Source organism: Phalacrocorax carbo, unplaced genomic scaffold, assembly GCF_963921805.1.
Source record: "Phalacrocorax carbo unplaced genomic scaffold, bPhaCar2.1 SCAFFOLD_36, whole genome shotgun sequence".
NCBI classification, from domain to species: domain Eukaryota; kingdom Metazoa; phylum Chordata; class Aves; order Suliformes; family Phalacrocoracidae; genus Phalacrocorax; species Phalacrocorax carbo.
In genome coordinates, this window is record NW_026990495.1 from 2167199 (window position 1) to 2194000 (window position 26802).

General features: G+C 70.0%; 3 protein-coding genes across 5 annotated transcripts; 1 reads left to right on the top strand and 2 right to left on the bottom strand.

Annotated features, from left to right (window-relative positions):
* Positions 1-501: 501 nt before the first annotated feature.
* On the bottom strand, positions 502-4962 carry DNAJB1 (DnaJ heat shock protein family (Hsp40) member B1). Of its 3 annotated transcripts, XM_064440481.1 has the most exons (4): positions 4616-4962; positions 3870-4554; positions 2249-2817; positions 502-1656 (listed from the first exon to the last, which is right to left on the bottom strand). In XM_064440481.1, the coding sequence occupies exons 2-4, from the start codon at positions 4285-4287 to the stop codon at positions 1426-1428; spliced, it is 1218 nt and encodes a 405-aa protein (XP_064296551.1). In that variant the 5' UTR covers positions 4288-4554; positions 4616-4962; the 3' UTR covers positions 502-1425. The 3 variants fall into 3 exon arrangements, with proteins under 3 accessions (XP_064296551.1, XP_064296550.1, XP_064296552.1); XM_064440480.1 differs by having other exon boundaries at positions 3870-4962; XM_064440482.1 differs by lacking the exon at positions 4616-4962 and having other exon boundaries at positions 3856-4066.
* Positions 4963-5597: 635 nt separating this feature from the next.
* Positions 5598-16462, top strand: TECR (trans-2,3-enoyl-CoA reductase). Its single transcript, XM_064440485.1, has 13 exons — positions 5598-5725; positions 7701-7751; positions 7886-7937; positions 9043-9087; positions 9212-9315; positions 10189-10304; positions 11483-11588; positions 11789-11861; positions 13603-13646; positions 14028-14085; positions 15086-15174; positions 15436-15481; positions 15932-16462. Exons 1-13 carry the CDS (start codon positions 5711-5713, stop codon positions 16057-16059), a joined length of 927 nt encoding a protein of 308 aa, XP_064296555.1. The 5' UTR covers positions 5598-5710; the 3' UTR covers positions 16060-16462.
* A 121-nt stretch (positions 16463-16583) lies between these two features.
* On the bottom strand, positions 16584-20498 carry NDUFB7 (NADH:ubiquinone oxidoreductase subunit B7). Its single transcript, XM_064440486.1, has 3 exons — positions 20279-20498; positions 19456-19624; positions 16584-16754 (listed from the first exon to the last, which is right to left on the bottom strand). Exons 1-3 carry the CDS (start codon positions 20388-20390, stop codon positions 16655-16657), a joined length of 381 nt encoding a protein of 126 aa, XP_064296556.1. The 5' UTR covers positions 20391-20498; the 3' UTR covers positions 16584-16654.
* Positions 20499-26802: the final 6304 nt, after the last annotated feature.

Below are 26802 nucleotides of genomic sequence, written 5' to 3' on the forward strand. Positions count from 1 at the left end.
CGGGGTCGGGCGAGCGCAGGCGGCGGGGGGCGGGGCGAAGGGAGCCGGCGGAGGGGCGGGGCAGAGCGACGAGAGGGGACACCCACCCCCCCCCCCCCCGGGGTCCCCACGGGTGGGCTGGGGGGGGGGGGGGGGGGCGGGGACACACGGACGGGTGAACGAACGACACGGACAGACACAGCCCGCATTTGGGGGATGGGACACGGGACGGGCACCACGCGGGGCGAGCACACCCCATGAGGGAGGGGATCACCCACCCACCCCCGTTCCCACGGCGCCGATTTGGGGGGGGCCCCAAGGCGCGCCCACCCCCCCACCCCCCCACAAATCGGCGGAGGCGGGCAGAGGTTTCAGCGCTTTATACAAAGCCGTACACGTGCGCTCCTGTTGCAGGAACAGACCCTTTTCTGGGTGGTTTTATCCCAAAGGATAAAAGGGGCCCCGCCCGGCCCCACCCTGAGCCGCCCGCGGCCCCCCCGGACCCCAAACCCCACCCCACCCTCCCAACCCCGGGAGGGGTCCCTGCTGTCCATGGGGGGGGGACTGGGGAGGGATGAGGGCACCCCGGGACCCCCCCAGCCACCAGAAGGGGACCCCTCCCCAAAATGGGGAGAGCAAGGACAGGGGGAGCCCCAAAACAAGGGGAGCGAGGACACCCCAGGACCCACAGAGCATGGGGGGTTGGGGGGGGGGGAAAGGACACCCAGGGACCCCCAGAATATGGGGGGGACACACAGACAAGGACACCACGAACCCCAGAACCCCCAGATGGGGGGGATGCACAAGGACACTGGGAGCCCCAAGATGGGGGGGGGAAACAAGGACACCCCAGGGCCACCAGAGCACAGAGATGGGGGGACAAGGACACCCAGAGCCCCAAAATGGGGGGGTGAGGAACCCCAAAACCCCCCAGAGCACAGAGATGGGGGGTGAGGACACCCCAGGACCCCCAAGATGGGCTGCGGAGATGAGGACATCCTGGGGCCCCTAGAGCTCCAAGATGGTGGGGGGGACACAGACACCCCTGGACCCCCAAGATGAGGTGGGGGGGGCACCAAGGACACCCCATGACCCCCAAGATGAGGAGGGGGACACATCACAGACACCCCATGACCCCTAAGATGGGTGGGGGCACACATATCACAGACACCCCATGACTCCTCCAAGCTCTCAGACAGGGGGATGAGGGCACCTCACCGCCCCCAGACCCCCCCCCAAGATGGGGTGGGGGTGCACCAAGGACACCCCATGACCCCCAAGATTGGGGGGGTGAGGACACCAAGACACACCCCCTCCAAGCCCAGAGATGTTTGGGGGGGGGCTGCCTCAGCCCAGCAGACCACGTGCAGGCCCCCACCCCCCCGCTGTGGTCCCCAAAAGATGTGACCCTGCCCCCAAGCCCCCCCAGACTGGGTTTGGCGGGGGCTAGACGGGCAGGATCTGTTCCAGGAGGGTCTTGGAGGAGGGGGGGATCCTGTCAGGGAACTTGACCTCGAACTCGATGATGAGGTCCCCGCGCTGGTCGGGGGTGCGGGGGTAGGGCAGCCCCTCGCCCGGGATGCGCCGCTTCACCCCCGGCTTCAGCACATCCTTGAAGACCATGGGGATGGTGCGGCCGTCCAGCGTGGGGGCGTTGACCGTGCAGCCGCAGAGGGCCTGGGGGAAGAGGGCGTGGCACCCCGCTGTCACCCGCCACCCACCCAACCACCCAGACCCACCACCCAACCAGTGACCGTTGGTCCTCACCACCATCTACCACCCATCACGTCTCCACCACCCAACCAACCACCCAGACCCACCACCATCTACCACCACCCATCACGTCCCAACTACCCGCCCTTGGTCTTCACCACCACCACCTACCACCCAGACCCAACCACCCTTAGTCCTCATCACCAAGATCTAGCACCCATCACGTCCCCACCAACCACCCAACCCCCGTCACATCTCCACCACCCCGACACCCACCCATCACATTCCTGCCACCCACCACGTCCAACCCACCAAGACCAACAGCCTGTACAGCCACCCTTGGTCCCAACCACCCAGACAACCACCCACCACATCTCCACCACCCACTACCAAGGCCAACAGCCCAGACAACCACCAAGACCAACCACCTCTCACTTCTACACCAAGACCAACCACCTAGACAACCACCCTTGGTCCCCACCACCCAAACCAAGCACCCGTCACGTCCCCACCGCCGCCACCGAGACCAACCCACCCGTTCTGACGGCCCACCCACCTCACGGAGGCTGATCTTTGCTGGGTAGACAATGTCCGAGCCCTCCCGGCGGAAGACGCCGTGGGGTTTGTCTTTGAGAACGAAGACGACATCGGCGGGGATGTTGTTGGGGGTCTGGTCGCCCTCCTTGGGGAAGGTGATCTTGGTGCCCTCCTTCCAACCCCGCTTCACCTCGATGGTGAGGATCTTGTCCTCGTTACGCACCGTCTTCCCGTCAGGGTTGAGACGCTTGTGGGAGATCTTCATCTTCTTGGTACAACCGGTGTAGATCTCCTCCAGGGAGACCTTCAGGTCGTAGAGGACCGGGGGGTCTTGCTTACGGCAGGTGCCTTCCGGCCCCCCGCGACCCCGGGGGAAGCCGACGCTACTGAAACCTCCCACATGGAAGGTGGTGAAGGTATCGTCACCGTCCTCATCATCCCCGTTGCGTTGGACGAAGAAAGTGTCGAAGGGGTTGCGACCGTCGAAGAATTCGGCGAACATGGCGTGGGGGTCGCCCCGGAAGGTGTAGGTGAACGTGGGTCCATTGGAACCCCCCGGGCCAGAGGTTGGGGCTCCCCCTTTCAGGCCTAGAGAGGGGTGGGGGGGAGGCGCCCGTCAGCCCCGCCGCATGCCAGAGGTGGCCCCGGCAGGTCGCTGAAGCACCCCAGCGCGTCACCAGCCGGGGCAGGGTGTGGGGTGAGACGCAGGCGAGGGCGTGGGGCAGGTGGGTGGGTGGCGGCGGTCTGGCACAGCCCCAGCGCCGGGAGCAGGAACCGGTTCTGCTCGGGCGCCGGAGGACGCGGCACAGACAGACGCCGCTGACGGCCCCGGCCAGGCCCCAACAGGCCCAGCCGGCTCCATCACCACCCCCCGGCACACCCCAGCGCGGCTCCCAGCACCCCCCGGGCCCCGCCACGCTCGGCACCCCCTGCCTGGCCGCCCCACCACACCGGCCCCCCGTTCCCACGGCCTGTCCCCCCCCAAACCTTGCTGCCTGCCTTCATCGTGACCCCCCTCCCCCAGACCTGTCACCCTGTCAGCCTTCACGCTGACCCCCCGGTCCCATGTCACCCTGTCTGCCTTTACCCCCCGAGACCCACCACACCCACTGTCCCCCAAAACCCCCATCACCCACAGCCTGCCTTCGCCCCAGCCCCCCAAACGCCCCGCCAGCCTGTGCCCCCCAAACCCCCCGCCTTCACCTTGACCCCCACTCCTCCTTCTCCCCGACCCCCACTTACTTTCACCCTGACCCCCACCCTTTCTGCTTGCCCCCCAGACTCCCCCTGCCCTCTCCCAGACCCTCACCCCTCCCTGCCCTCTCCCAGACCCCCACCCCACCTTCACCCCAAGCCCTCCACCCTCCCTGCCTGACTCCCCTAGACCCACCCCGGCCCCCCCAAATCCCCACCTCCCCTCCCCCCCGACCCCCACCCTCCCTGTCCTCCCCAGACCCCCCACACCTTCTCCCAGACCCCGAACCCCCACCCTCCCTGCCTGCCCCTCCAAGCCCCCTGCCATCTCTCAGACACCCGCCCCTCGTCTTTCCCCTCCCAGACCCCCAACCCCACCTTCCCCCCGACCCCCCCCAGGCCCGCCCCGCGCCCCCCGGGGCCGCCGCTCACCCTCCTCCCCGTACTTGTCGAAGATCTCCCGCTTCTTGGGATCGCTGAGGACGTCGTAGGCCTCGGCCACCTCCTTGAAGCGCTCCTCGGCCCCCGGCTCCTTGTTCTTGTCGGGGTGGAAGCGCAGGGCCTGCCGGCGGTAGGCCCGCCGCACGTCCTCCCCCGAGGCGCCGCGGGACAGCCCCAGCGTGCGGTAATAGTCCTTCCCCATCCCGCCGCCCCCCGCCGCCGCCGCCGCTCCTCTGAGGCGATGGCGGAACCTTCCAGAGCCCGCCGCCCGCCTCGCCCCGCCCCCGCGCCCCTCCGCCAATCCGCGCGCGCGGCGCCACGGCGGGGCGGGAGGACGGGCGGGAGGTGGCGTTGCGCCCCGCCCCCTTCCCGTCTCCCGCCGGCTGTTGCCGGGGGAACGGGAGGGACTGTCGCCGTCACCATGGCAACCGGTACCGCGGGAGGCCATCGTCACCCTGAGAGGCAGCCTGTCATCCACGGCAACAACCACCCGCAGCGACAGCCTGTCCCTGCACCCGCAGCCACTGTCGCCCTGAGAGACAGCCTGTCCCTGTGACCCACGGCCACTGTCCCCCACAGCAACACCCTGCTCCTGTCACCCACAGCTACTGTCACCCTGAAAGACAGCCTGTCTCCCACAGCAACCACCACTCACAGTGATAACCTGTCTCTGTCACCCTGAGAGACAGCCTGTCCCCGTCACCCACAGCAACTGGCACCACAGGAGGCAATCATCAGCCTAAGAGACAGCCTGTCCCTGTCACCCGCAGCCAGTCTCACCCACGGTGAAAACCTGTCCTTGTCGCCCAGGACCACTGTCACCCTGAAAGACAGCCTGTCACCCACGACAACCATGACCCACAGTGACACCCTGTCCTGTCACCCGTGGCCACTGTCACCCGTGGCCACTGTCACCCGTGGCCATTGTCACCAGGATGACAGTCTTTGTTACCCCCAGACATTGTCACCCACACCAGTAGCCTGTCCCATGTCACCCATTGCCCTCATCACTCTTGGTGACAGCCACACCTCCTGCCACCCACAGTGACTGTCAGCCAGTGACAGCCCATCTCTGTCACCCACAGTACCTTGTCACCAGGGTGACGGCCCCACCCCACCATCCCCAGCCCCCGTCCCTGGCCGTGACAGCCGCAGGGTGTCACCGCCGTGACACCGCCAGGGGCCTCCCTTCCCCCGTGTGTCCCCTAACCGTGTCCCCGTGGGGGTCCCTGGTTCAGGTGACACCCGGGGCACAGACACCCCTGGGCAACCCCCGGCGGGCTGCCAGGGTGTCTGGGGTGTGTGGGGACACAGGGACAGGGGGACACGTTGCCATGGGGACAGGGGGATGGAGGGACAGGGGACACGGGGTCGCTGGGGCAGAGGCCCCCCATGACACCCCCAGCACCCCGTGACCCCCCCAGCCACCCCCCACAGGCCCTGCCGAAGCCCCGCCTCCATTTCACCCCATGCCGCAAGCCCCGCCTTCCTCCCCGAGGCCCCGCCCCCCCGGCCCCACGCAGAGGTGTTCCCCTCCCCACCGCGACGCCGCTGGCCTCCGCCGCAAAGTCCATTGGCTGCCGCAACGGTCACTCTTCGCAGCGCCTACGCCTCCTATTGGCCGCGGCGCTGTCAGGCGTTCCTGTTGCCCCGGAAACTAGCGGGGCGGGAAGAGAAGTGGGCGGGGGCGGGGCCGCCGGGCCCCCAGGCCCTGATTGGCTGCTTGCCACGACACGCGACGCGGCGATTGGCGGCGGTGCGGGCCCCGCCCGCCAGGTGAAGCGGGCGGATCACGTGGGGGGAGCGGGCGACCGGCGGGAGCGGCGGCGACGGAGCAGCGGCGGCCATGAAGCACTACGAGGTGAGGCGGGGCCACCCGCCCCGTCCCCGGCCCCGGCCCCGGCCGCGGCCCCGGCTCCCCCTCACGGCCCGGCCCCGTCGACCCCTCTCTGCTCCCTGCGGGCCGCCGCGACCCGTCGGCGCATGCGCCGGGCTCCGGAGCCGCGCCACTGCGCCTGCGTACGGCGGCGGCGCGTCAGCGCGCATGCGTGCGGCGGCTCGGAGGGGGTATCGGTGCGTGCATGCGCTCTAGGGCGGCCCTGGGCGGGGGCCGCTGCGCGTGCGCAGCAGGACGGGCGGGGGGCGCGCATGCGTGGCAGGGCGGTGGCGAGGGCGCGCATGCGCAGGGGCGGGGGCGGGGCCCAGGCGCGGCCTGGCTCCGCCGGTGGGGCTCGTCCCGCCGGGCAGTGCCTGGGCCTGTCGCGGCCGCGCCTCGCCTCGCCCCGCCGGCGCCGCTCGCCCCGTGTCGCAACAACCGCGAGGGGGTGACGGCAGCCGTGACGGCAGCGGTGATGCCGACGGGTGCGGCGGCCGCCCACGGCCCGTCCCGCGTGGGAAGGCGGGCGAGGTGCCACTCGCGGGGTGGCGGGGGCTCCTTGGGGGTCCCTGCCCGGCCCCGGCGGGGAGAGCCCGGCCCCGGCAGGACCCACCTGTTCGCCCCCCCGGGGCGGACCAGCGGCCGGTGGGGACTGGGAGCGCGGGTCCCGGCACGGTGTGTGTGTCCCCCCGCCCGGGATCCCCCTCCCATCCCCCCGGGGGCCGGCTGTGGCGCTGTCACAGCCCCAGGGCCCCCACACCCCCGCCCGAGGTGGGGTGCCAGGTGGGACCCCCGCGCTGGCCCCGGCGGAGGCGGCGGGAGGGGCCGGGGCCGCGGGCGGATGCCTCTCATAGCTCGGCGGTGACGGTGCCGCTGCCGCGGGCGGGACGCGGCCCCCCGGCGGGGAGGGGGAAGAGCCAAAATAAACCTTCCCCCCACCCCCCCGGCTCCGTCGCCGTCACCATGCCTGGGGCACCCTCGCGCCTCGTCAGGCACGTCCAGGGTAGCCCTCGGGGTTGTCACGCCCCCACCTCCTCCCGGGGCGGCCCCAGGGTGACAGACCCTGACCCCATCAGGGTGACACCCAGAGGTGACATACCCCCTGTCGCTGAGGGGGTGTCACAAGGTAACAGACCCCCGTCAGGGTGTCCCCAAGGAGACAGACCCCTGACCCCGTTGGGGTGTCCCCGAGGTGACATACCCCTGTCCCTGAGGGGGGGTCGCAGGGTGACAGACCCCTAACCACGTGGGGGTGACCCTGAGGTGACAGACTCTGTCCCTGAAGGGGTGTCACAGGGTGACAGACCCCTGACCCTGTGGGGGTGACCCCGAGGTGACGTACCCCAGTCCCTGAGAGGGTTTCACAGGGTGACAGACCCCCGTCAGGGTGTCTCAGCGTGTCAGACCTCCGTCCCCATCGCAGTGTCCCCAGGAGTGACAGCCCCCTGTCCCCCTCTCGATGTCACAGGGCGGGGTAGACCCGTCCCCCCCAGGGTGACCCAGTGGTGACACCCCATCGTGTGGCCGCGCTCTGGCCAGGTCTGTCCCCACCCTCGTGCCACGGAGGGCCTCAAGAACCTGGGGGTGTTGGGGAGGGGGGTCCAGCCTTACCTCCCACCCATGCCGCGCTCCAGTCCCCACCAGCCGCTGGTCCCCGTCCCTCCCCAAGCGCCGGGTGACTCTGTCCCTCCCGTGGCCACCTCCGGGGCCACCTTCAGGGCCACCAGGGCCAAGAGCCACCCCGGGGGCGGGGGAGGTTTATATTTAGCAGCTCCCCGGGGACCGATCAGATTTCGGCTGGGTGCGCCGGCGGCGTCCCCGTGGCGTCCACGGTGCCGGTGACATGGAGGGAGTGGGGTTGCCCCGCGAGGGGGGCCAGGTGTCCCCGTCCCCCATCCTGGGGCTGTGGCGCCAGGCTCCCCCCATCAAGAAAACGAAGAAAGCCGTTCTCTTTTTTGAGGTGGAGATCCTGGATGCCCGGACACGGGAGAAGCTCTGCTTCCTCGATAAGGTACGTGGAGGAGGGGGGGGATGACGTGTCCCCTCCCCCTTGTCCCCTGTCCCCCTGGGTGGGGGGCTGGGGGAAGGGGAAACTGAGGCGCGGGCTCCCCGGCAGCCCCCTGACGGCCTCTCGGTTGCCCGCAGGTGGAGCCCAACGCCACCGTCGCTGAGATCAAGAGCCTCTTCACCAAGGCCCGTAAGTACGGATGGGGACGGGTCCCACTGGGGACCCTCGTGGCAGTTGGGGACCCTTCCTAGGGTGGTGGGGACCCGTCATGGAGCTGTGGGGACCCTCATTGCAGCTGGGGACCCATCACAGGGCCATCACAGTTACCATCATGACCAGGGAGCCTTCACAGGGCCGTGGGGATCCTCGTCGTGGCTGGGGACCTGTCACGGAGCCACGGAGACCCCCGTAGTGGGGCCTCGGGGACCCTCGTTGCAGCTGGGGACCTGTCACGAGGTCACGGAGGTCCCTGTCGTGGGGCCTCGAGGACCCTCGTTGCAGCTGAGGACCTGTCACGGGGCCACTGAGGTCACCGTCGTGACCGAGGGCCCATCTCATGGCGGTCATGGTCCCTGTGGTGGCTGGGGGACCTGTCATGAGGCTGTGGGGACCCCCATAGCGACCAGGGACCTGTCAGGGGGCCTTGGGGACCCCCGCCGCACGTGGGGACCCATCCCAGGGCCGTGGTGACCTCCCTTGTGGCTGGGACCTGTCCTGTGGCCGTGGGGACATTGTGGTCCCCATAGTGACCGGGGACCCATCGCGGGGCCCTGGGGACCCCCGTTGTCACCAGGGACCTGTCACAGGGCCGTGGGGACCCCTGTCATGGGTGGGGACCTTCCATGGGGCCATCGTGGTCCCCGTCATTACTGGGGACCCTCCACAGGGCCGTGGGGACCCCTGTCATGGCTGGGGACCCTCCACAGGGCCACGGGGACCCCTGTCATGGTCAGGGACCCATCGTGGGGCCATGGAGACCCGTGTCATGGGTGGGGACCCCTGTCATGGCCAGGGACCCTCCATGGGGATGTGGGGACCCCCACTGTGACCAGGGACCCCTCACGGGCCTGTGGAGGTCCCCGCTGTGGCTGGGGACCCGTCATTGGGACATTGTGGTCCCCATAGTGACCAGGGACCCATTGCGGGGGCCCTGGGGACCCCCGTTGTCACCAGGGACCTGTCGTGGCACCCCGAGGACCCCCCTCATGACAAGGACCCCGTCCTGGTGCCATCGCTGGCCCCGCCATGGCCGTGTCACCCCAGCGCCACCGTCACCATCCCTTCTCTCCCGCAGACCCCCAGTGGTACCCGGCCAGACAGTCGCTGCGCCTGGACCCCAGTGAGTGCCACCGCGAGGGGGGGTGGGGGTGTGTGTCCCTGGGGGGGGTCCCTGGGGGTCCCCGGGGGTTCCCCGACGCCGTTGGGGGGGTGGGGTCGGTCACCAGGGCGCGTGTCCCCTGCAGAGGGCAGGTCGCTGAAGGACGAGGACGTGCTGCAGAGCCTCCCCGTGGGCACCACCGCCACCTTCTACTTCCGCGACCTGGGGGCCCAGATCAGCTGGGTGACGGTGAGGTGTCCGTCTGTCCATCCCTCCGCCCATCTCTCTGTCCACCCGTCCTTCCGTCCCTCCCTCTCGCCATCCCGCTGTTTACCCCTCTGCCGCCCCAGCCCGTCCGCTGTCCGTCCATCCCTCTGCCCCCCCTGCTTATGACCTCTGTCTGTCTGTCCGTCTCCCCATGTCATTCCGCTTGTCTGTCCAGCCCTGTGTCCCTTGGCTGAGCCCTCCATTGTCTCTCTGTCCCTCTGTCTGTCTGCTCCTGCCTGTCCCTCTGTCCACCCCATTGTCCCTCCCTGTGTCCCTCTGTTCCTCCCTCCATCTGCTTTTCTGTCCCTGGGCACCTCCAGCCCTCCATCTGTCCGTCTGTCCCTCCCGCCCTCCATCCATCCATGTCCCTCTGTCCCTCCATCCATCCTTCCGTCCCCTCTGTCCTTCCCTGCATCCGTGTCTTTCCCTCTGTCCGTTCCTCCATCTGCTCCTCTGTGTCTGTGTTCTTCTGTCCGTCTGTTTGTCTGTCTCTTCATTCCTCTGTCCATCTGTCCGTCCCTGTCCTGTGTCTCTCTGTCCCTCAAGCCCCCACCCCTCTGTCCGTGTGTCTGTCCCTGCCTCCCTCTGTGCACCCGTGTCCTTCTGTCTGTCCCTCTGTCCGTGTGCCCACCCTTGCCTCCCTCTGCATGTCCCTCATCCCTCCGTGCCTCCCCGCGTCCCTCTGTCCGTCCGTCGGTCCCTCAACCCGCCCATCCCTCTGTCCGTGAGTCCCTCCCTGCCTCCCTCTGCGCGTCCCGGCGTCCCTCTGCCCGTCCCTTGTCCCTCCGCGCGTCCCCCCGTCCCTCTGTGTGCCCCTCCATCCGTCCATCCGTCCGTCCATCCGTCCGTCCGCAGGTCTTCCTGACGGAGTACACGGGGCCGCTGCTCATCTACCTGCTCTTCTACTTCCGCGTCCCCTTCCTCTACGGGCCCCGCTACGACTTCACCGCCAGCCGCCACCCCGTCGTCCAGTCCGTGGGGACTCGGGGGGCACGGGGGGGCCGGGGGGGGGCGGGCGGCCTGCTTCGGGACCGGGAGGCTGATTTGGGGGTCATAGCACATGGCGGGGGGCTGAACTGGGGGTCAGGAGGCCTGGGGGGGGCTGCTCTGGGGGGCTGCTCTGGGGGGGCCGGGGGGGGCTGAATTGGGGGTCGTGAGGCCTGGGGGGGGCTGCTCGGGGGGGCTGCTCTGGGGGGGCCGGGGGGGACTGAATTGGGGGTCATGAGGCTGGGGGGGGCTGCTCTGGGGGCCCGGGGGGGCTGAATTGGGGGTCAGGAGGCCTGGGGGGGCCAGTGGGGCTGAATTGGGGGTCGTGAGGCCTGGGGGGGCCAGTGGGGCTGAATTGGGGGTCGTGAGGCCTGGGGGGACCAGTGGGGCTGAATTGGGGGTTGTAAGGCTGGGGGGGCTGCTCTGGGGGGGCCGGGGGGGCCAGGGGGGCTGAACTGGGGGTCGTGAGGCTGGGCGGGGCTGCTCTGGGGGGGCCAGGGGGGCTGAATTGGGGGTCGTGAGGCCTGGGGGGGCTGCTCTGGGGGGCTGCTCTGGGGGGGCCGGGGGGGACTGAATTGGGGGTCGTGAGGCCTGGGGGGGGCTGCTCGGGGGGGCTGCTCTGGGGGGGCCGGGGGGGACTGAATTGGGGGTCGTAAGGCTGGGGGGGCTGCTCTGGGGGCCCGGGGGGGCTGAATTGGGGGTCAGGAGGCCTGGGGGGGCCAGTGGGGCTGAATTGGGGGTCGTGAGGCCTGGGGGGGCTGCTCTGGGGGGGCCAGGGGGGCTGAATTGGGGGTTGTGAGGCTGGGGGGGCTGCTCTGGGGGGGCCAGGGGGGCTGAATTGGGGGTCGTGAGGCTGGGGGGGGCTGCTCTGGGGGGCCCGGGGGGGCTGAATTCGGGTTGGGGGGGGGGGCTGCTCGGGGGGGTGGGGGGCTGCCCTCTGGAGTTTAGAGACTTTGGGGGGCTGCATGGTGGGGTCCTACAGTCCGGGGGGGGGCTCTGGGGGCTGGAGGGGGGTGGGTCCTGCACCCCCAGGGATGGCACTGGGGGGTCTCAGGGGGACAATCACCAGCGTAGCTGGGGACAGGGGGGTGTGGGGGGCCCGGGGCCCGTGTCCCCCCCCCCAGGACGTGTCCCCATGTCCCCCCCACCGTGTCCCCCCCAGCCTGGCGTGCGGCTGTCACTCCTTCCACTACATCAAGCGCCTGTTGGAGACGCTCTTCGTCCACCGCTTCTCCCACGGCACCATGCCTCTGCGCAACATCTTCAAGGTGACACCCGCGTGTGTCCCCCGCTGTCCCCTCCCTCTCCCCACCGTGGCCGGGCCACCCCCCAGCACCCCCTCTCCACGTCCCCCCCACCCCCAGCACCCACGCGGGAACGCCGGGGCGCTGGCGTTCGGGTGTCCCCCGGTGTCACCCGGCCGCTGCGTGTGTGTGTCCCCAACGTGTCCCCAACCGCTTCCCCCCAGAACTGCACCTACTACTGGGGCTTCGCCGCCTGGATGGCCTATTACATCAACCACCCGCTGTACACCCCCCCCGGTGAGTGTCACCGTCACCGTCCCGTCACCCAGCACATCAGTCACCCGCTGTCACCCCCCCGGTGTCACTGTCCCTGTCCCGTCACCCATCGCATCAGTCACCCGCTGTCACCCCCCGGTGTCACTGTCCCTGTCCCGTCACCCATCGCATCAGTCACCCGCTGTCACCCCCCGGTGTCACTGTCCCTGTCCCGTCACCCAGCACATCAGTCACCCGCTGTCACCCCCCCGGTGTCACTGTCCCTGTCCCGTCACCCATCGCATCAGTCACCCGCTGTCACCCCCCGGTGTCACTGTCCCTGTCCCGTCACCCATCACATCAGTCACCCGCTGTCACCCTCCTGGTGTCACTGTCCCTGTCCCGTCACCCAGCACATCAGTCACCCGCTGTCACCCCCCCGGTGTCACTGTCCCTGTCCCGTCACCCATCGCATCAGTCACCCGCTGTCACCCCCCGGTGTCACTGTCCCTGTCCCGTCACCCAGCACATCAGTCACCCGCTGTCACCCCCCCGGTGTCACTGTCCCTGCGCCCTGTCACCCATCACATCAGTCACCCGCTGTCACCCCCCGGTGTCACTGTCCCTGTCCCGTCACCCATCACATCAGTCACCCGCTGTCACCCCCCCGGTGTCACTGTCCCTGTCCCGTCACCCATCACATCAGTCACCCGCTGTCACCCCCCCGGTGTCACTGTCCCTGTCCCGTCACCCATCACATCAGTCACCCGCTGTCACCCCCCCGGTGTCACTGTCCCTGTCCCGTCACCCATCACATCAGTCACCCGCTGTCACCCCCCCGGTGTCACTGTCCCTGTCCCGTCACCCATCACATCAGTCACCCGCTGTCACCCCCCCGGTGTCACTGTCCCTGTCCCGTCACCCAGCACATCAGTCACCCGCTGTCACCCCCCCGGTGTCACTGTCCCTGTCCCGTCACCCAGCACATCAGTCACCCGCTGTCACCCCCCCGGTGTCACTGTCCCTGTCCCATCACCCAGCACATCAGTCACCCGCTGTCACCCCCCCGGTGTCACAGTCCCTGTGCCCTGTCACCCATCACATCAGTCACCTGCTGTCACCCTCCCAGTGTCACTGTCCCTGTGCCCTGTCACCCATCGCATCAGTCACCCGCTGTCACCCCCCCGGTGTCACTGTCCCTGTCCCGTCACCCAGCACATCAGTCACCCACTGTCACCCCCCCGGTGTCACTGTCCCTGTCCCGTCACCCAGCACATCAGTCACCCACTGTCACCCCCCCGGTGTCACTGTCCCTGTCCCGTCACCCATTGCATCAGTCACCCGCTGTCACCCCCCCCGGTGAGTGTCACTGTCACCTACCCTGTCCCCTGTCACCCCCCTGTCCCCACTCGGGTCCTCCCACATCCCCTGTCACCCATGGGGACACTGTGACAGGAGGGGTCAGTGTCCCTGACCCCCCCGATGTCACCCGGGGTGGGGGGCGGCTGTCCCTGACCCCCCCGATGTCACCCAGGGTGGGGGGCGGCTGTCCCTGAACCCCCCCGATGTCACCTGGGGTGGGGGGCGGCTGTCCCTGAACCCCCCCGATGTCACCTGGGGTGGGGGGCGGCTGTCCCTGAACCCCCCCGATGTCACCTGGGGTGGGGGGCGGCTGTCCCTGAACCCCCCCGATGTCACCTGGGGTGGGGGGCGGCTGTCCCTGACCCCCCCGATGTCATCTGGGGTGGGGGCGGCTGTCCCTGACCCCCACTGTGTCCCCCAGCCTACGGTGACGAGCAGGTGAAGCTGGCACTGGCCGTCTTCCTGGTGGGTGCTGGGGGGGCACGGGGGGGCTCTGGGGTGCTGGGGGTGCTTCTGGGGGGTCACAGGGGTGTTCTGGGGGGCTGGGGGTGGTTCTGGGGGGGCACGGGGGTGTTCTGGGGGGCTGGGGGTGGTTCTGGGGGGGCACGGGGGGGCTTTGGGGTGCCGGGGGGGGGCAGGTGGGGGCTGGGGGGAGCAGTTGGGTGCAGGATGGTCCCAGTGGGTGCTGGGGGGAGCAGGTGGGCACGGGGGGGGGGCAGTTGGGTGCAGGATGGTCCCAGTGGGTGCTGGGGGGAGCAGTTAGGCGCGGGGGGGGGGCAGGTGGGGGGTGGCCCGGCTGCCATCCACAGCTCAGGGGCCCCCCCATCCCTGTCCCCCCCCCCCCAGTTCTGCCAACTCGGGAACTTCTCCATCCACGTGGCCCTGCGGAACCTGCGCCCGGCCGGTGAGGGGGCGCGGGGGGGCGCGCGTGTGCGGGGGGGGCCGGGGGCACGCGGCGGGCACGCGCCGGGGCTGGCGCACACGCGTGCGCCGTGGGGGGCGCCCACATACGGGGGTGTCGCACGCGCGGGGGGGGGGTGTCGCACATGGGGGGTGTCACGTGCGTGGGGGGGCGTCGTGCGTTGGGGGTGTCACGCGTGGGGGGTGTCACACACGTGTAGGGGTGTTGCGTGTGTGGGGGTGTCACGCGTGTGGACAGGTGTCACACACGTGTGGGGGTGTCGTGTGTGTGGGGTGTCACGCGTGGGGGGGTGTCGCACGTGTGGAAAGGTGTCACGTGTGTGTGTGGTGTCGCACACGTGTGGGGGGGTGTTGTGCATGTGGGGGGTGTCACGCATGTGGGGGGTTATGTGAGTGTGGGGTGTCACGCGTGTGGGGGGTGTCCCACACGTGTGGGGGGTTATGTGTGTGGGGGTGTCACGTGTGTGGGGGTGTCACACGTGTGTGGAGTGTCACACACGTGTGGGGGGGTGTCACACGTGGGGGGGGTTGTGTGGGGGGGTGTCACACACGTGTGGGGGGGTTGTGTGTGGGGGTGTCACACGCGTGGGGGGGTTATGTGTGTGGGGAGGTGTCACACGCACGTGGGGGGTGTCACACATGCGTGGGGGGGTTATGTGTGGGAGGTGTCACACACGTGGGGGGGGTTATATGTGGGGGGGGCGTCACACGTGTGGGGAGGTGTCACACGCGTGTGGGGGGTGTCACACGCGTGTGGGGGGTGTCACACATGCGTGGGGGGGTTATGTGTGGGGGGTGTCACATGTGTGGGAGGTGTCACACACGTGGGGGGGTTATGTGTGTGGGGGTGTCACACGCGTGGGGGGGTTATGTGTGTGGGGAGGTGTCACACGCACGTGGGGGGTGTCACACATGCGTGGGGGGGTTATGTGTGGGGGGGTGTCACACATGCGTGTGGGGGGTGACACGCGTGTGCTGCGCAGGCTCCAAGACACGGAAGATCCCCTACCCCACCCGCAACCCCTTCACCTGGCTCTTCCTCCTCGTCTCCTGCCCCAACTACACCTACGAGGTGGGGGGGCACCGCCGGGGGGGGGCAATTGGGGGGGGGGGGGGGGCTGGCAGTGCTGTAGGGGTTCCCCTGCCCTGGGTTTGGGGGGGGCTGCTGGGGTCGGTGTACTGGGTGTGGGGGGGGGGGGTGTCACTGCTGCGCTGGAGGGGGGGGGGCACCGCAACAAGGCAGCCTCCAGGGGTGGCATTGGGGTGGGGGGGGGCAGCCACCCTGGGGGGGTGCTGCCCCCCCCCTTAATGGGTGCTGCCCCCCACCCCCCAGGTTGGGTCATGGATCGGCTTCACCATCATGACACAGTGTCTGCCCGGTGAGGGGGGGGGCGCCTGGGGGGGAGACCCTGGGGGGGGGGGGGGGGGGTCACCTGGGGGGGTTCACCCTAGGGGGGGCAGGGTGTCACCTGGGGGGGTTGGGGGGAGACCCTGGGGTGGGGAGTCACCTGGGGGGGTTGGGGAGAGACCCTGGGGGGGGAGGTTGGCATGGGGGGCAGGGGACACCCCACGGGGGGGGAGGGTGCCCTTTTGGGGGTGGGACATTGTGATGGGGCCATTTTGATGGGGGAACCCTGATGGGGGGCTGGGGGGGCATGTCACTCTTGGGGGGGCTGCTCCCCGATGGGGGGGCGGGGCCACCCCAGTAGTGGGGGGAGTGTCACCCTGGGCTGTCCCCATGTCCCCTGTGGCTCTGTCCTACTGGTGGGGGGGGGGGGGTCAGTGGCCCCCCCCCACCCACTGCCCCCCCGGTGACGGTGGCCCCACAGTGGCCCTCTTCTCGCTGGTGGGCTTCGTGCAGATGGCCATCTGGGCGCAGGGCAAGCACCGCAGCTACCTGCGCGAGTTCCGCGACTACCCCCCGCTGCGCTCCCCCATCGTCCCCTTCCTGCTGTGACACCCCGCGGGGACACCCCCGCAACACCCCGACCTCGTCACACACCCGCCCCTCGCCCCCCCCCCGCCTGCACCGAGCCTTGGGGACCGCGTGGGGACACCCTGCCATCGCCCTGCGCCGGCGGTCGGGGCAGGGGACACCAGCCGCTGGTCCTCCCCCGGGGACGTGGCCCTGCTGTCCCTTGTCACCCGCAGGGTCCCGCCCCCATCCCCCCTCCCAGCGACACTGTCACCTGTGGGGCTGGCGCCGGCGGTGACAAACGGCTGTCACCCACGCGTGACCGTGGCCCGTGTCACCCGCGGTGGCCGGGAACGACGTGCGTCACCCACACGTGACCTGTTGGCGCGTGTGTGTGCGTCCCCTCCATCCCTACAGGCGGCAATAAATCATGTCACCCGCCCTACACGTGGCCTGTCATTGTCACACCAGAGGGGACACGGTGGTGGGGGGGTCACAGCCACCCCCGGCACAAGCCACTGCGGCGTCCCCGGCGTCCCCGAGCGCAGCGACAGGCCAGCGCAGCGTCACCTCCGCAGGTTTATTGGGTGGCAGGTGTCACCGGGTGTTCCCGTGTCACCGTCGCTCCGTGTCACCGTCACTTGCTGGTGGCAGCGGCCGCCTCCCGCTGCTGGATCCGCTTCTGGCGCTGGAGCAGCCGCCGCTCGCGCTCAAACTCCTTCATGCGCATGACGTAGCTGGGGACAGGCGCGTCACCCGCGCGTCACCCGCGCGTCACCGCAGCCGCCGCGGGGACAGGGAGCCCCAGAGGTCACTGCGGTGTCCCCAGCGCCATCCCCCTGCCCTGTCCCCTCGCTCACGGTGTCCCTGTCACCCCCCCTGTGTTCTGCTGTCCCCACATGCCCCCAGTAGCCTGGTGTCCCCATGTCCCCCCCCATGTCTTGGTGTCCCCTTGCCCCCCATCCCAGTTTCCCTCTGCCATGTCCCAGTGTCCTCACATCCCCCCCAAATCCCAGTGTCCCCGTACCCGTGTCCCCACCATGTCCCACTGTCCCCACAGCCCCCCTGTATCCTGCTGTCCCCATCTCCCCCCTCCCCCCCCCACCCCATCCCGGTGTCCCCCCACGTCCCCTCCTGTCCCCCCACCCCTGCACATCTTCATCCCATGTCTCCCTGTGTCCCCCATGTCCCCCCCATCCCCCCGTATCCATGTCCCCCCGTCCCCATCCCTGCATCCCCCCTGTATCCCATCCTCCCATGTCCCCCGTGTCCCCCCATCCCCCCGTATCCCGTGTGTCCCCATCCCCCGCATCCCCCATCCCCCATGTCCCGTCCCCATCACATCCCATATCCTCCGTGTCCCCATATCCCCATCCCCCCACGTCCCCCCCCATCCCCCTCATATCCCATATCCCGTGTCCCCCCATCCCCCTCATATCCCATATCCCGTGTCCCCCCCATGTCCCCCCCATCCCCCTGTATCCTGTGAGTCCCACCTCCCGCATTCCCCCATGTCCCCCCGTCCCTGTATCCCCTGTGAGACCCCTGACCCCCACGTTCCCATGTCCCCCCTGTCCCTGATGTCCCCTGTGAGACCCCTGACCCCCATGTTCCCATGTCCCCAATATCCCGTGAGACCCCTGACCCCCATGTTCCCATGTCCCCGATGTCCCCTGTGAGACCCCTGACCCCCATGTTCCCATGTCCCCCCGTCCCTGATGTCCCCTGTGAGACCCCTGACCCCCACGTTCCCATGTCCCCCGTCCCTGATGTCCCCCATCCCCCTCATATCCCATATCCCCTGTGTCCACCGTGACTCCCGTCCTCCGCATTCCCGTGTCCCCATGTCCCCCGTCCCCCTCGTATCCCATATCCCGTGTCCCCCCCATGTACCCCCGTCCCCCCCGTTCCCAATGTCCCCCGTCCCCCTCATATCCCGTATCCCCCTGTATCCCACGTCCCTCGTATCCCCCGTGTCCCCATGTCCCCCCTGTCCCCCTCATATCCCGTATCCCACGTCCCTCGTATCCCCCGTGTCCCCCCGTCCCCCCGTCCCCCGTCCCCTCATATCCCGTATCCCCCTGTATCCCACGTCCCTCGTATCCCCCGTGTCCCCATGTCCCCCCTGTCCCCCTCATATCCCGTATCCCCCTGTATCCCACGTCCCTCGTATCCCCCGTGTCCCCCCGTCCCCCCGTCCCCCTCATATCCCGTATCCCCCCTGTCCCCCTGTCCCCCTCATATCCCGTATCCCCCTGTATCCCACGTCCCTCGTATCCCCCGTGTCCCCCCGTCCCCCGTCCCCTCATATCCCGTATCCCCCTGTATCCCACGTCCCTCGTATCCCCCGTGTCCCCCCGTCCCCCTCATATCCCGTATCCCCCTGTATCCCACGTCCCTCGTATCCCCCGTGTCCCCCCCGTCCCCCGTCCCCTCATATCCCATATCCCCCTGTATCCCACGTCCCTCGTATCCCCCGTGTCCCCCCGTCCCCCGTCCCCTCATATCCCGTATCCCCCTGTATCCCACGTCCCTCGTATCCCCCGTGTCCCCCCGTCCCCCGTCCCCTCATATCCCGTATCCCCCTGTATCCCACGTCCCTCGTATCCCCCGTGTCCCCCCGTCCCCCCGTCCCCTCATATCCCGTATCCCCCTGTATCCCACGTCCCTCGTATCCCCCGTGTCCCCCCGTCCCCCCGTCCCCCGTCCCCTCATATCCCGTATCCCCCTGTATCCCACATCCCTCGTATCCCCCGTGTCCCCCCGTCCCCCCGTCCCCCGTCCCCTCATATCCCGTATCCCCCTGTATCCCACGTCCCTCGTATCCCCCGTGTCCCCATGTCCCCCCTGTCCCCCTCATATCCCATATCCTCCTGTATCCCACGTCCCTCGTATCCCCCGTGTCCCCCCGTCCCCCCGTCCCCTCATATCCCGTATCCTCCTGTATCCCACGTCCCTCGTATCCCCCGTGTCCCCCCGTCCCCCCTGTCCCCCGTCCCCCTCATATCCCATGTCCCCCTGTATCCCACGTCCCTCGTATCCCCCGTGTCCCCATGTCCCCCTGTCCCCCCGTCCCCTCATATCCCGTATCCCCCTGTATCCCACGTCCCTCGTATCCCCCGTGTCCCCCCGTCCCCCCTGTCCCCCCGTCCCCTCATATCCCATATCCCCCTGTATCCCACGTCCCTCATATCCCCCGTGTCCCCATGTCCCCCCTGTCCCCCGTCCCCTCATATCCCATATCCCCCTGTATCCCACGTCCCTCGTATCCCCCGTGTCCCCATGTCCCCCCGTCCCCTCATATCCCGTATCCCCCTGTATCCCACGTCCCTCGTATCCCCCGTGTCCCCCCGTCCCCCCTGTCCCCCTCATATCCCGTATCCCCCTGTATCCCACATCCCTCGTATCCCCCGTATCCCCCGTGTCCCCCCGCCGTACTCGCGGTGCTGGCAGGCGTCCCAGGCGTGGCGCAGGTGGCGGCAGTGCCAGGGCACGGGGAAGGCGTCGCGGTGGCAGCGCAGCAGCCGCAGCAGGTGGTGGGCGCAGTAATCCCGCTGCTCCAGCGGCACCCGGCCCCCCGCCAGCTGCTGCGCCGTGGCCACCATCGCTGTCCCGGGGGGCACGGGACGCGTCAGCGCCCGCCGGGGCCCGGCAAGGGGGGGCGCCGGGCGAGGGGGGGGGGGGGAGCCGGGAAAGGGGGGGGGGGAGCCGGGAAAGGGGGGGGGGGAGCCGGGAAAGGGGGGGGGGGGAGCCGGGAAAGGGGGGGGGGGAGCCGGGAAAGGGGGGGGGGGGGGGAGCCGGGAAAGGGGGGGGGGGGAGCCGGGGGCACGCGTCAGCGCCCGCCGGGATCCGGGAAAGGGGGGACACCGGGAAAAGGGGGGACACCGGAGGGGTCACGGGTCAGGGCCTGCAGGGACACTGGGGAACGGGGGGGACACCGGGGTCACGGGTCAGCGCCCGCCGGGACCCGGGCAAGGGGAAACACCGGGGGATATCGAAAAGGGGGGGGGGGCACCGCGGGGTCACGGGTCAGGGCCTGCGGGGACACCGGGGAAGGGGGGGGACACACGGCGGGGGGACACACAGGGGTCACGCGAGGGTCCGGTCCCGGGGGACATTCCAAGGACACACCGGGACGGGTCCTGCGGGGCGGGACCGGGGCCCGAGCGGGGTCAGCGCCCTCCCGGTGCCCCCCTCCGGTGCGCCCGCCCTCCCCCAGTGCCCCCCACTCCCCGTGCCCCAGCCGCGGTGCGGGACTGACCGCGGGGGGGCCGGTCGGAGAGCCCCAGCTGGGCGGGGAAGGTCGGCAGCTGCAGCGGGTCGGGCTCCGTCTCCGCCTCGCCCAGGTAGCGCCGCACCAGGTGAGCGCCCATGGCCCGGCCCGGCCCCGCCGCCACACACGGACCGTCCGCACCGGGAGCGCTGCGCGCACGGACCCGCGGCGCGGCGACCCGCCGGAACCGGAAGTGGCGCCGACCCGCCCCCTACCATCGAGGCGGCAGCGGAGCGGCGCTTCCGCCTCTAGCGCCGCCTTGTGGGGCGGAGGGTTGGGGTTTGGGGGTGCCATGGAATCCCGGAATCACTGAGGTTGGAAAAGACCTCGAGGGTCATCAAATCCAGCCCCAACCCCCCCCCCAAAACCACGTCCCCAGGGGCCGCGTCTGGGCGGTGTCTGACCCCCCCAGGGACGGCGACTCCCCCACCTCTCGGGGCAGCCTGTGCCACTCCCTGACCGCTCTGGCAGGGGAGACATTTCCCCTCACACCCAACCTAAACCTGCCCTGACGCAGCTCGAGGCCGTTCCCTCTCGTCCCATCGCTCGTTCCTTGGGGGCAGAGACCGACCCCCCCTCACTCCAGCCCCTCTCAGGGGGCTGCAGAGAGCGAGAAGGGCTCCCCTCAGCCCCCTCTTCTCCAGGCTAAACCCCCCCAGCCTCCCCAGCCGCCCCCCAGCACACTTGTGCTCCAGACCCTGCCCCAGCCCCGCTGCCCTTCTCTGGACACGCTCCAGCCCCTCCAGGCCCTTCTTGTCCCGAGGGGCCCAAACCTGAGCCCAGCATTCGAGGTGGGGCCTCCCCAGGGCCCAGCACAGGGGCCCCATCCCTGCCCGGCTCCTGCTGGCCACACCATCGCTGACACAAGCCCGGGGGCTGGTGGCCTCCTTGGCCACCCGGGCACTGCTGGCTCATGCCCAGCCGGCTGTCAGCCAGCCCCCCCAGGGCCTTCTCCGCCGGGCACTTCCCAGCCCCTCTGCCCCGGGCCTGGGGCGCTGCCTGGGGTTGGGGTGACCCAAGGGCAGGACCCGGCCTTGTTAAGCCTCACCCAGCTGAGCTCAGCCCATCGGCCCGATCCCCCCGCAGACCCTCGGGCAGAGCGACGCCCCCGCCCCATTGGGCGCCATCTGCAAACTGGCCAAGGGTGATCTGGGGTGACATTGGGGGGGTTGGGGGGGGCCAGGGCGGCTTGGGGGGGTTGGGGGGCCAGGGGAGTGTTGGGAGGGAAGGGGTGCATCGGGGGTGTGGGGGGGTGTTGGGGTGCTGGGGGGGCTCCAGGGTGCGGGGGGGGTTGGGGGGATTGGGTGTCATCGGGAGGTTGGGGTGCTGGGGGGGCCGGGGGGTTCATGGGGGGGTGGGGATCCAGGGGAAGGTTGGGGGGTTGGGGGTATGGGGGGGGTGGGGGTGATGGGGTGTTATTGGGGGGGAGGGTTGGGGTGCTGGGGGGCTCCAGGGCACAGGGAGGGGTGGGGGGGGATTGGGTGTCATCAGGAGGTTGGGGTGCTGGGGGGCCAGGGGGCTCATGGGGGGTTAGGGGTGCAGGAGGGGTTTGGGGTGCTGGAGGGGGCTGGGGGGTTCATGGGGGGTTGGGGGGTGCTGGGGGTGTCATCAGGGGGTGGGGGAGGTTTGGGGTGCTGGGGGCCCCCAGGGCACAGGGGGGTAGATGGGGGGGATTGGGTGTCATCAGGGGGTGGGGTGGGGGTTGGGGTGCTGGGGAGCTCATGGGGTTTGGGGGTGTTGGGTGGGTTTTGGGGTGCTTGGGGGTGCTGGAGGGTTTGGGAGGGCAAAGGTGACTGGGGGTGTTGGGGGGTGGGGACATTGTCCCCACGTCCCCAGGTGTCACCCCCCACCCCCCCCGCAGCCTGGCTGCAGACGGCACCCGAGCGTGTCCCCCCTTCCTTCCGTCACCCATGGGTGCCAGGGCGGGGCCCTCCCCCTCCCCTTCCCGGGCGGGGCCGGGGACCTCTGGGGACCCTCGTGGGGACCTTCGTGGGGACCCTCGTGGGGACCCTGAGGGGGGGTCGGGGATGTTTTGGAACCACGAGGGACATGGGGGGGGCACGGGGAGGGTCGGGGTGTTGGGGACACTTGGAGCTGTCAGGGACCTTTGGGGACACTTGGGGACATTTGGGGACACAGGGGGCATCAGGACCATCAAGGACCTTTGGGGACCTTTGGGGACACTTCGGGGTGTCGGGGACCCTTGGGGACACTTGGGGACCTTTGGGGACACTTGGAGGTGTCGGGGACCCTTGGGGACCTTTGGGGACCTTTGGGGACACTTGGAGGTGTCGGGGACCCTTGGGGACCTTGGGGACCTTTGGGGACACTTGGAGGTGTCGGGGACCCTTGGGGACCTTGGGGACCTTTGGGGACACTTGGAGGTGTTGGGGACCCTTGGGGACCTTGGGGACCTTTGGGGACACTTGGAGGTGTCGGGGACCCTTGGGGACCTTGGGGACCTTTGGGGACACTTGGAGGTGTCGGGGACCCTTGGGGACCTTTGGGGACCTTTGGGGACACTGGGGAGGCCGCTGGGCATCGGTGGGTGTTTGGGGACATCTGGGGACCCTCAGGGGCACCCGCAGAGGCCGTTGGCACCCCGGGGCGTTGGGGACAGCTGTGTCACCGCCCCGGCGCCCGGGGGCGGTTTCGGTTCCACCCGGGGGGACCCTGGGGACAGGGCGGGGGTTGCGGTGGCCCGTGGCAGGGACGTGGCGGCCGGTGACGGGAGGGTGGCAGGACCTGGCAGGGACGGGGCCAAGGTGGGGACGGGGCACTGGGGGGGGGGGACACCGGGGGGGACATGGGGGGGGACATGGGGGGACATGGGGACATGGGATGGGGACACCGGGGGGGGACACCGGGGGAGGGATGGGGACATGGGATGGGAACACCGGGGGGGGACACCGGGGGAGGGATGGGGACATGGGATGGGGACACCGGGGGGGGACACCGGGGGAGGGATGGGGACATGGGATGGGGACACCGGGGGGGGACACGGGATGGGGGGACGGGGGGGGACGGGGGGGGACGGGGACATGGGATGGGGACACCAGGGGGGGACACCAGGGGGGGAAGGGGACATGAGGACCCAAGACTGGGGAAGGGACACGGGGTGGGGACAGGGATGGGGCGGGGGGGGCAGCGACACGGTCCTCACAGGGGGTGGCACCGGGGGACACGGGGTCATGGGGGGAAGTGGCACTTGGGGACACAGGGGGTGTCACAGGGGGTGGCACTGGGGGACACGGGGGGGTCACAGGGTGGCACTTGGGGACACGGGGTCATGGGGGGAAGTGGCACTTGGGGACACAGGGGGTGTCACAGGGGGTGGCACTGGGGGACACGGGGGGGTCACAGGGTGGCCCTTGGGGACACGGGGGGTGTCACGGGGGGGCACTTGGGGACACGGGGGGGGTCACAGGGTGGCACTTGGGGACACAGGGGGTGTCACAGGGGGTGGCACTGGGGGACACGGGGGGGTCACAGGGTGGCACTTGGGGACACGGGGAGGTCACAGGGGGTGGCCCTTGGGGACACGGGGGGTGTCACGGGGGGGCACTTGGGGACACGGGGGGGTCACAGGGTGGCACTTGGGGACACGGGGGGGTCACAGGGGGTGGCACTGGGGGACACGGGGGGGTCACAGGGGGGCACTTGGGGACATGCCCTCACCGCGTGATGTCACTGGTGACACCGCTGGGGGACCCGGGGACAAGATGGTGGCCAGGGGTTCCGCCCCCAAACCCCCCCCCATCCTCCTCTCCCTGTTCCAGCCCCTCCCCCCTACAGCCCTGCCCCCGCCATGAAGCCCCGAGGTACTGGGGGCGGGGCCACGGGGCGGGGCCACGGGGCGGGGCCACGGGGCGGGGCTATTGGATGGGGTGGAGTTTTGGAAGGGGGCGTGGACACAGGAGGGGCTTTGTACAGGGGCGTGGCTATGGGAGGGGCTATGGGGCAAGGTTGAGAGGGTGGGGCTATAGAAGGGGCGGGGTTACCGGGAGGGGCGGGGTTAAAGGGAGGTGGGGCATTTGGGGCGGAGTTAAGGGCAGTGGGTGATGCTAAAGGGAAAGGCTGCTAGAGGGGAGGAGTCAGGGATCAAGAAAGGGGCGGGGTTAAGGGAAAGGGCGGGCTTAAGGGGAAGGGGCGGGGTTAAGTGAAAGGGGCGGGGCTAAGGGAAAGGGGCGTGGTTAAGATAAAGGGGTGGGGTTAAGGAGGAGGGTGCTGTTAAAGGGAAGGGGCGGTCTTTGCAGTTTGTGGGCGTGGTTAAGGGAAAGGGGCGTGGTTAACGGGAAGGGGCGGGGTTAGGGGAAGGGGCGGGGTTAAGGGGAAGGGGCGGGGTCTGGGCAGTCTGGGGGCAGGGTTTGGGGCAATTCGGGGCAGTTTTGGGGCTCCCCTCCCCCCCCAGGGCACCCGTCCGAGGACCTCGAGGACTATGAGAACGTGCTGCCCCCCCTGCCCCCCCACCTGCCCCTCAAGGCCCTAGGGCCCCCCCAGCCCCCCCCGTGCGCGCCCCACGGCAGGGGCACAGGTATGGGGGGGGAGTTATGGGGGGGGGCGAGTTACCCCGGGGGCGGATTTGCCCCATGGGGGGGGGGTCACTTGTAGCAGGGGGGAGTGGGGGGGATTTATTTGCCCCATGGGGGGGTCCCCCAAGGGGGGGCATTTGCTTCAAGGGGGGGGGATTTGCCCGGGGGGGCCTTTTCCCCATGGGGGGATTATTTGCCCCAGCGGGGGGGTTGCCCTGAGGGAGGGGGGGAATTACCCCGGGGGGGGGTGTTTCCGCCCTGAGGGGGGTTATTTACCCGGTCTCCCCTCCCCACGGCAGGTCCCCCCCCCCAGCCCACCCCCCGCTGTGCCCCCCCAGGAGGCGGGGGGCGGGGGGACCCCCCCGGGGCGGTGGCTGCTGGGCGTGGCCGTGGCCTTGGGGGTCCTGGCGGCCGCCGGCGCCCTCGGCATCGGCCTGGGCACACGTGAGTGGGGGGCCCTGCGAGACCCCCCCCCAAATGAGACCCCCCCGCAAGTGACACCCCCTCTTGCAAGACACCCCCTCCCCAACCCCCTGTGCGAAGGCCCTGTGGGACCCCCCAAGTCCTGGCCTGGTTTACAGGCACTGAGCCCCATTTGGGGGGGGTTGAGTCCCATTGGGGGAGGGTCTGAGCCCCATTTTGGGCGGTCTGAGCCCTATTTTGGGGGGATGAGCCCCATTGGGGGGGGTTGAGTCCCATTGGGGGGGGTCTGAGCCCTATTTTGGGGGGTCTGAGCCTCATTAGGTGGGTCTGAGCTCCATTGTTGGGAGTCTGAGCCCCATTTTGGGGGGGACTAAGCCCCGTTTGGGGCTTTCTGAGCCCCATTTTGGGGGGGGGGGGTGTCAAACCCTATTTGGGGGAGTCTGAGCCCTACTTTGGGGGGTTGGAGCCTCATTTCTGGGTCCTCTGGTCCCAACTGGGGGGGGGGGGCTGAGCCCCTTTGGGGCGGGTCTAGCCCCATTTTGGGGAGGGAGCTGGGGCCCATTTTTGCAGGTCTGTGCCCTTTCCTGGGGGTGTCAAATCCCCTTGGGGGGTCTGAGCCCCATTTTAGGGGGTCTGAGCCCGTCTGGGGGGGGTCCAAGCCCCCCCAGGGGTCTGAGCACCCCGGCCCCCCCAGGGAGCCTGGATCAGGCCCTGGCCGACGTGCAGCGGCAGCAGGAGCAGCTCCAGAAGGATTTGGCTGCCGTGCGCCAGACCCTGGGTGAGCCCCCCCGGACCCCTGCGTACCCCCAGCCCCCCCCCGGACCCCTGGGTACCCCCACAGCCCCCCCGGACCCCTGCGTACCCCCCCAAACCCCCCCGGACCCCTGGGTACCCCCACAGCCCCCCCGGACCCCTGCGTACCCCCCCAAACCCCCCCGGACCCCTGGGTACCCCCACAGCCCCCCCGGACCCCTGCGTACCCCCAGCCTCCCCCGGACCCCTGCGTACCCCCAGCCCCCCCCAGACCCCTGGGTACCCCCACAGCCCCCCCGGACCCCTGCGTACCCCCAGCCTCCCCCGGACCCCTGGGTACCCCCCCACAGCCCCCCCGGACCCCTGCGTACCCCCAGCCCCCCCCAGACCCCTGGGTACCCCCACAGCCCCCCCGGACCCCTGCGTACCCCCAGCCCCCCCCGGACCCCTGGGTACCCCACAGCCCCCCCGGACCCCTGCGTACCCCCCCAAACCCCCCGGACCCCTGCGTACCCCCAGCCCCCCCCGGACCCCTGGGTACCCCCACAGCCCCCCCGGACCCCTGCGTACCCCCCCAAACCCCCCGGACCCCTGGGTACCCCCACAGCCCCCCCCCGGACCCCTGCGTACACCCAGCCCCCCCCGGACCCCTGGGTACCCCCACAGCCCCCCCCCGGACCTCTGCGTAATCCCCCAGCCCCCTCCCGGACCCCTGGGTACCCCCACAGCCCCCCCGGACCCCTGCGTAACCCCCCAGCCCCCCCCGACCCCTGCGTACCCCCCCAAACCCCCCCGGACCCCTGC

What these genes read in the sequence shown, in the direction of transcription:
- TECR (XM_064440485.1), top strand. An exon ending in CCCGCTGTACACCCCCCCCG is followed by an intron (nt 11,862 to 13,602) that starts GTGAGTGTCACC and finishes TGTGTCCCCCAG; the next exon opens with CCTACGGTGACGAGCAGGTG. An exon ending in GCCCCAACTACACCTACGAG is followed by an intron (nt 15,175 to 15,435) that starts GTGGGGGGGCAC and finishes CCCACCCCCCAG; the next exon opens with GTTGGGTCATGGATCGGCTT.
- DNAJB1 (XM_064440481.1), bottom strand. Translation starts at nt 4,287, where the DNA reads ATGGTGACGGCGACAGTCCCTCCCGTTCCCCCGGCAACAGCCGGCGGG. An exon ending in AAGCGGGAGATCTTCGACAA is followed by an intron (nt 2,818 to 3,869) that starts GTACGGGGAGGA and finishes ACCCCTCTCTAG; the next exon opens with GCCTGAAAGGGGGAGCCCCA. An exon ending in CAAAGATCAGCCTCCGTGAG is followed by an intron (nt 1,657 to 2,248) that starts GTGGGTGGGCCG and finishes CTCTTCCCCCAG; the next exon opens with GCCCTCTGCGGCTGCACGGT.
- NDUFB7 (XM_064440486.1), bottom strand. Translation starts at nt 20,390, where the DNA reads ATGGGCGCTCACCTGGTGCGGCGCTACCTGGGCGAGGCGGAGACGGAG. An exon ending in CTCCGACCGGCCCCCCCGCG is followed by an intron (nt 19,625 to 20,278) that starts GTCAGTCCCGCA and finishes CCCCCGGGACAG; the next exon opens with CGATGGTGGCCACGGCGCAG. An exon ending in GACGCCTGCCAGCACCGCGA is followed by an intron (nt 16,755 to 19,455) that starts GTACGGCGGGGG and finishes GCCTGTCCCCAG; the next exon opens with CTACGTCATGCGCATGAAGG.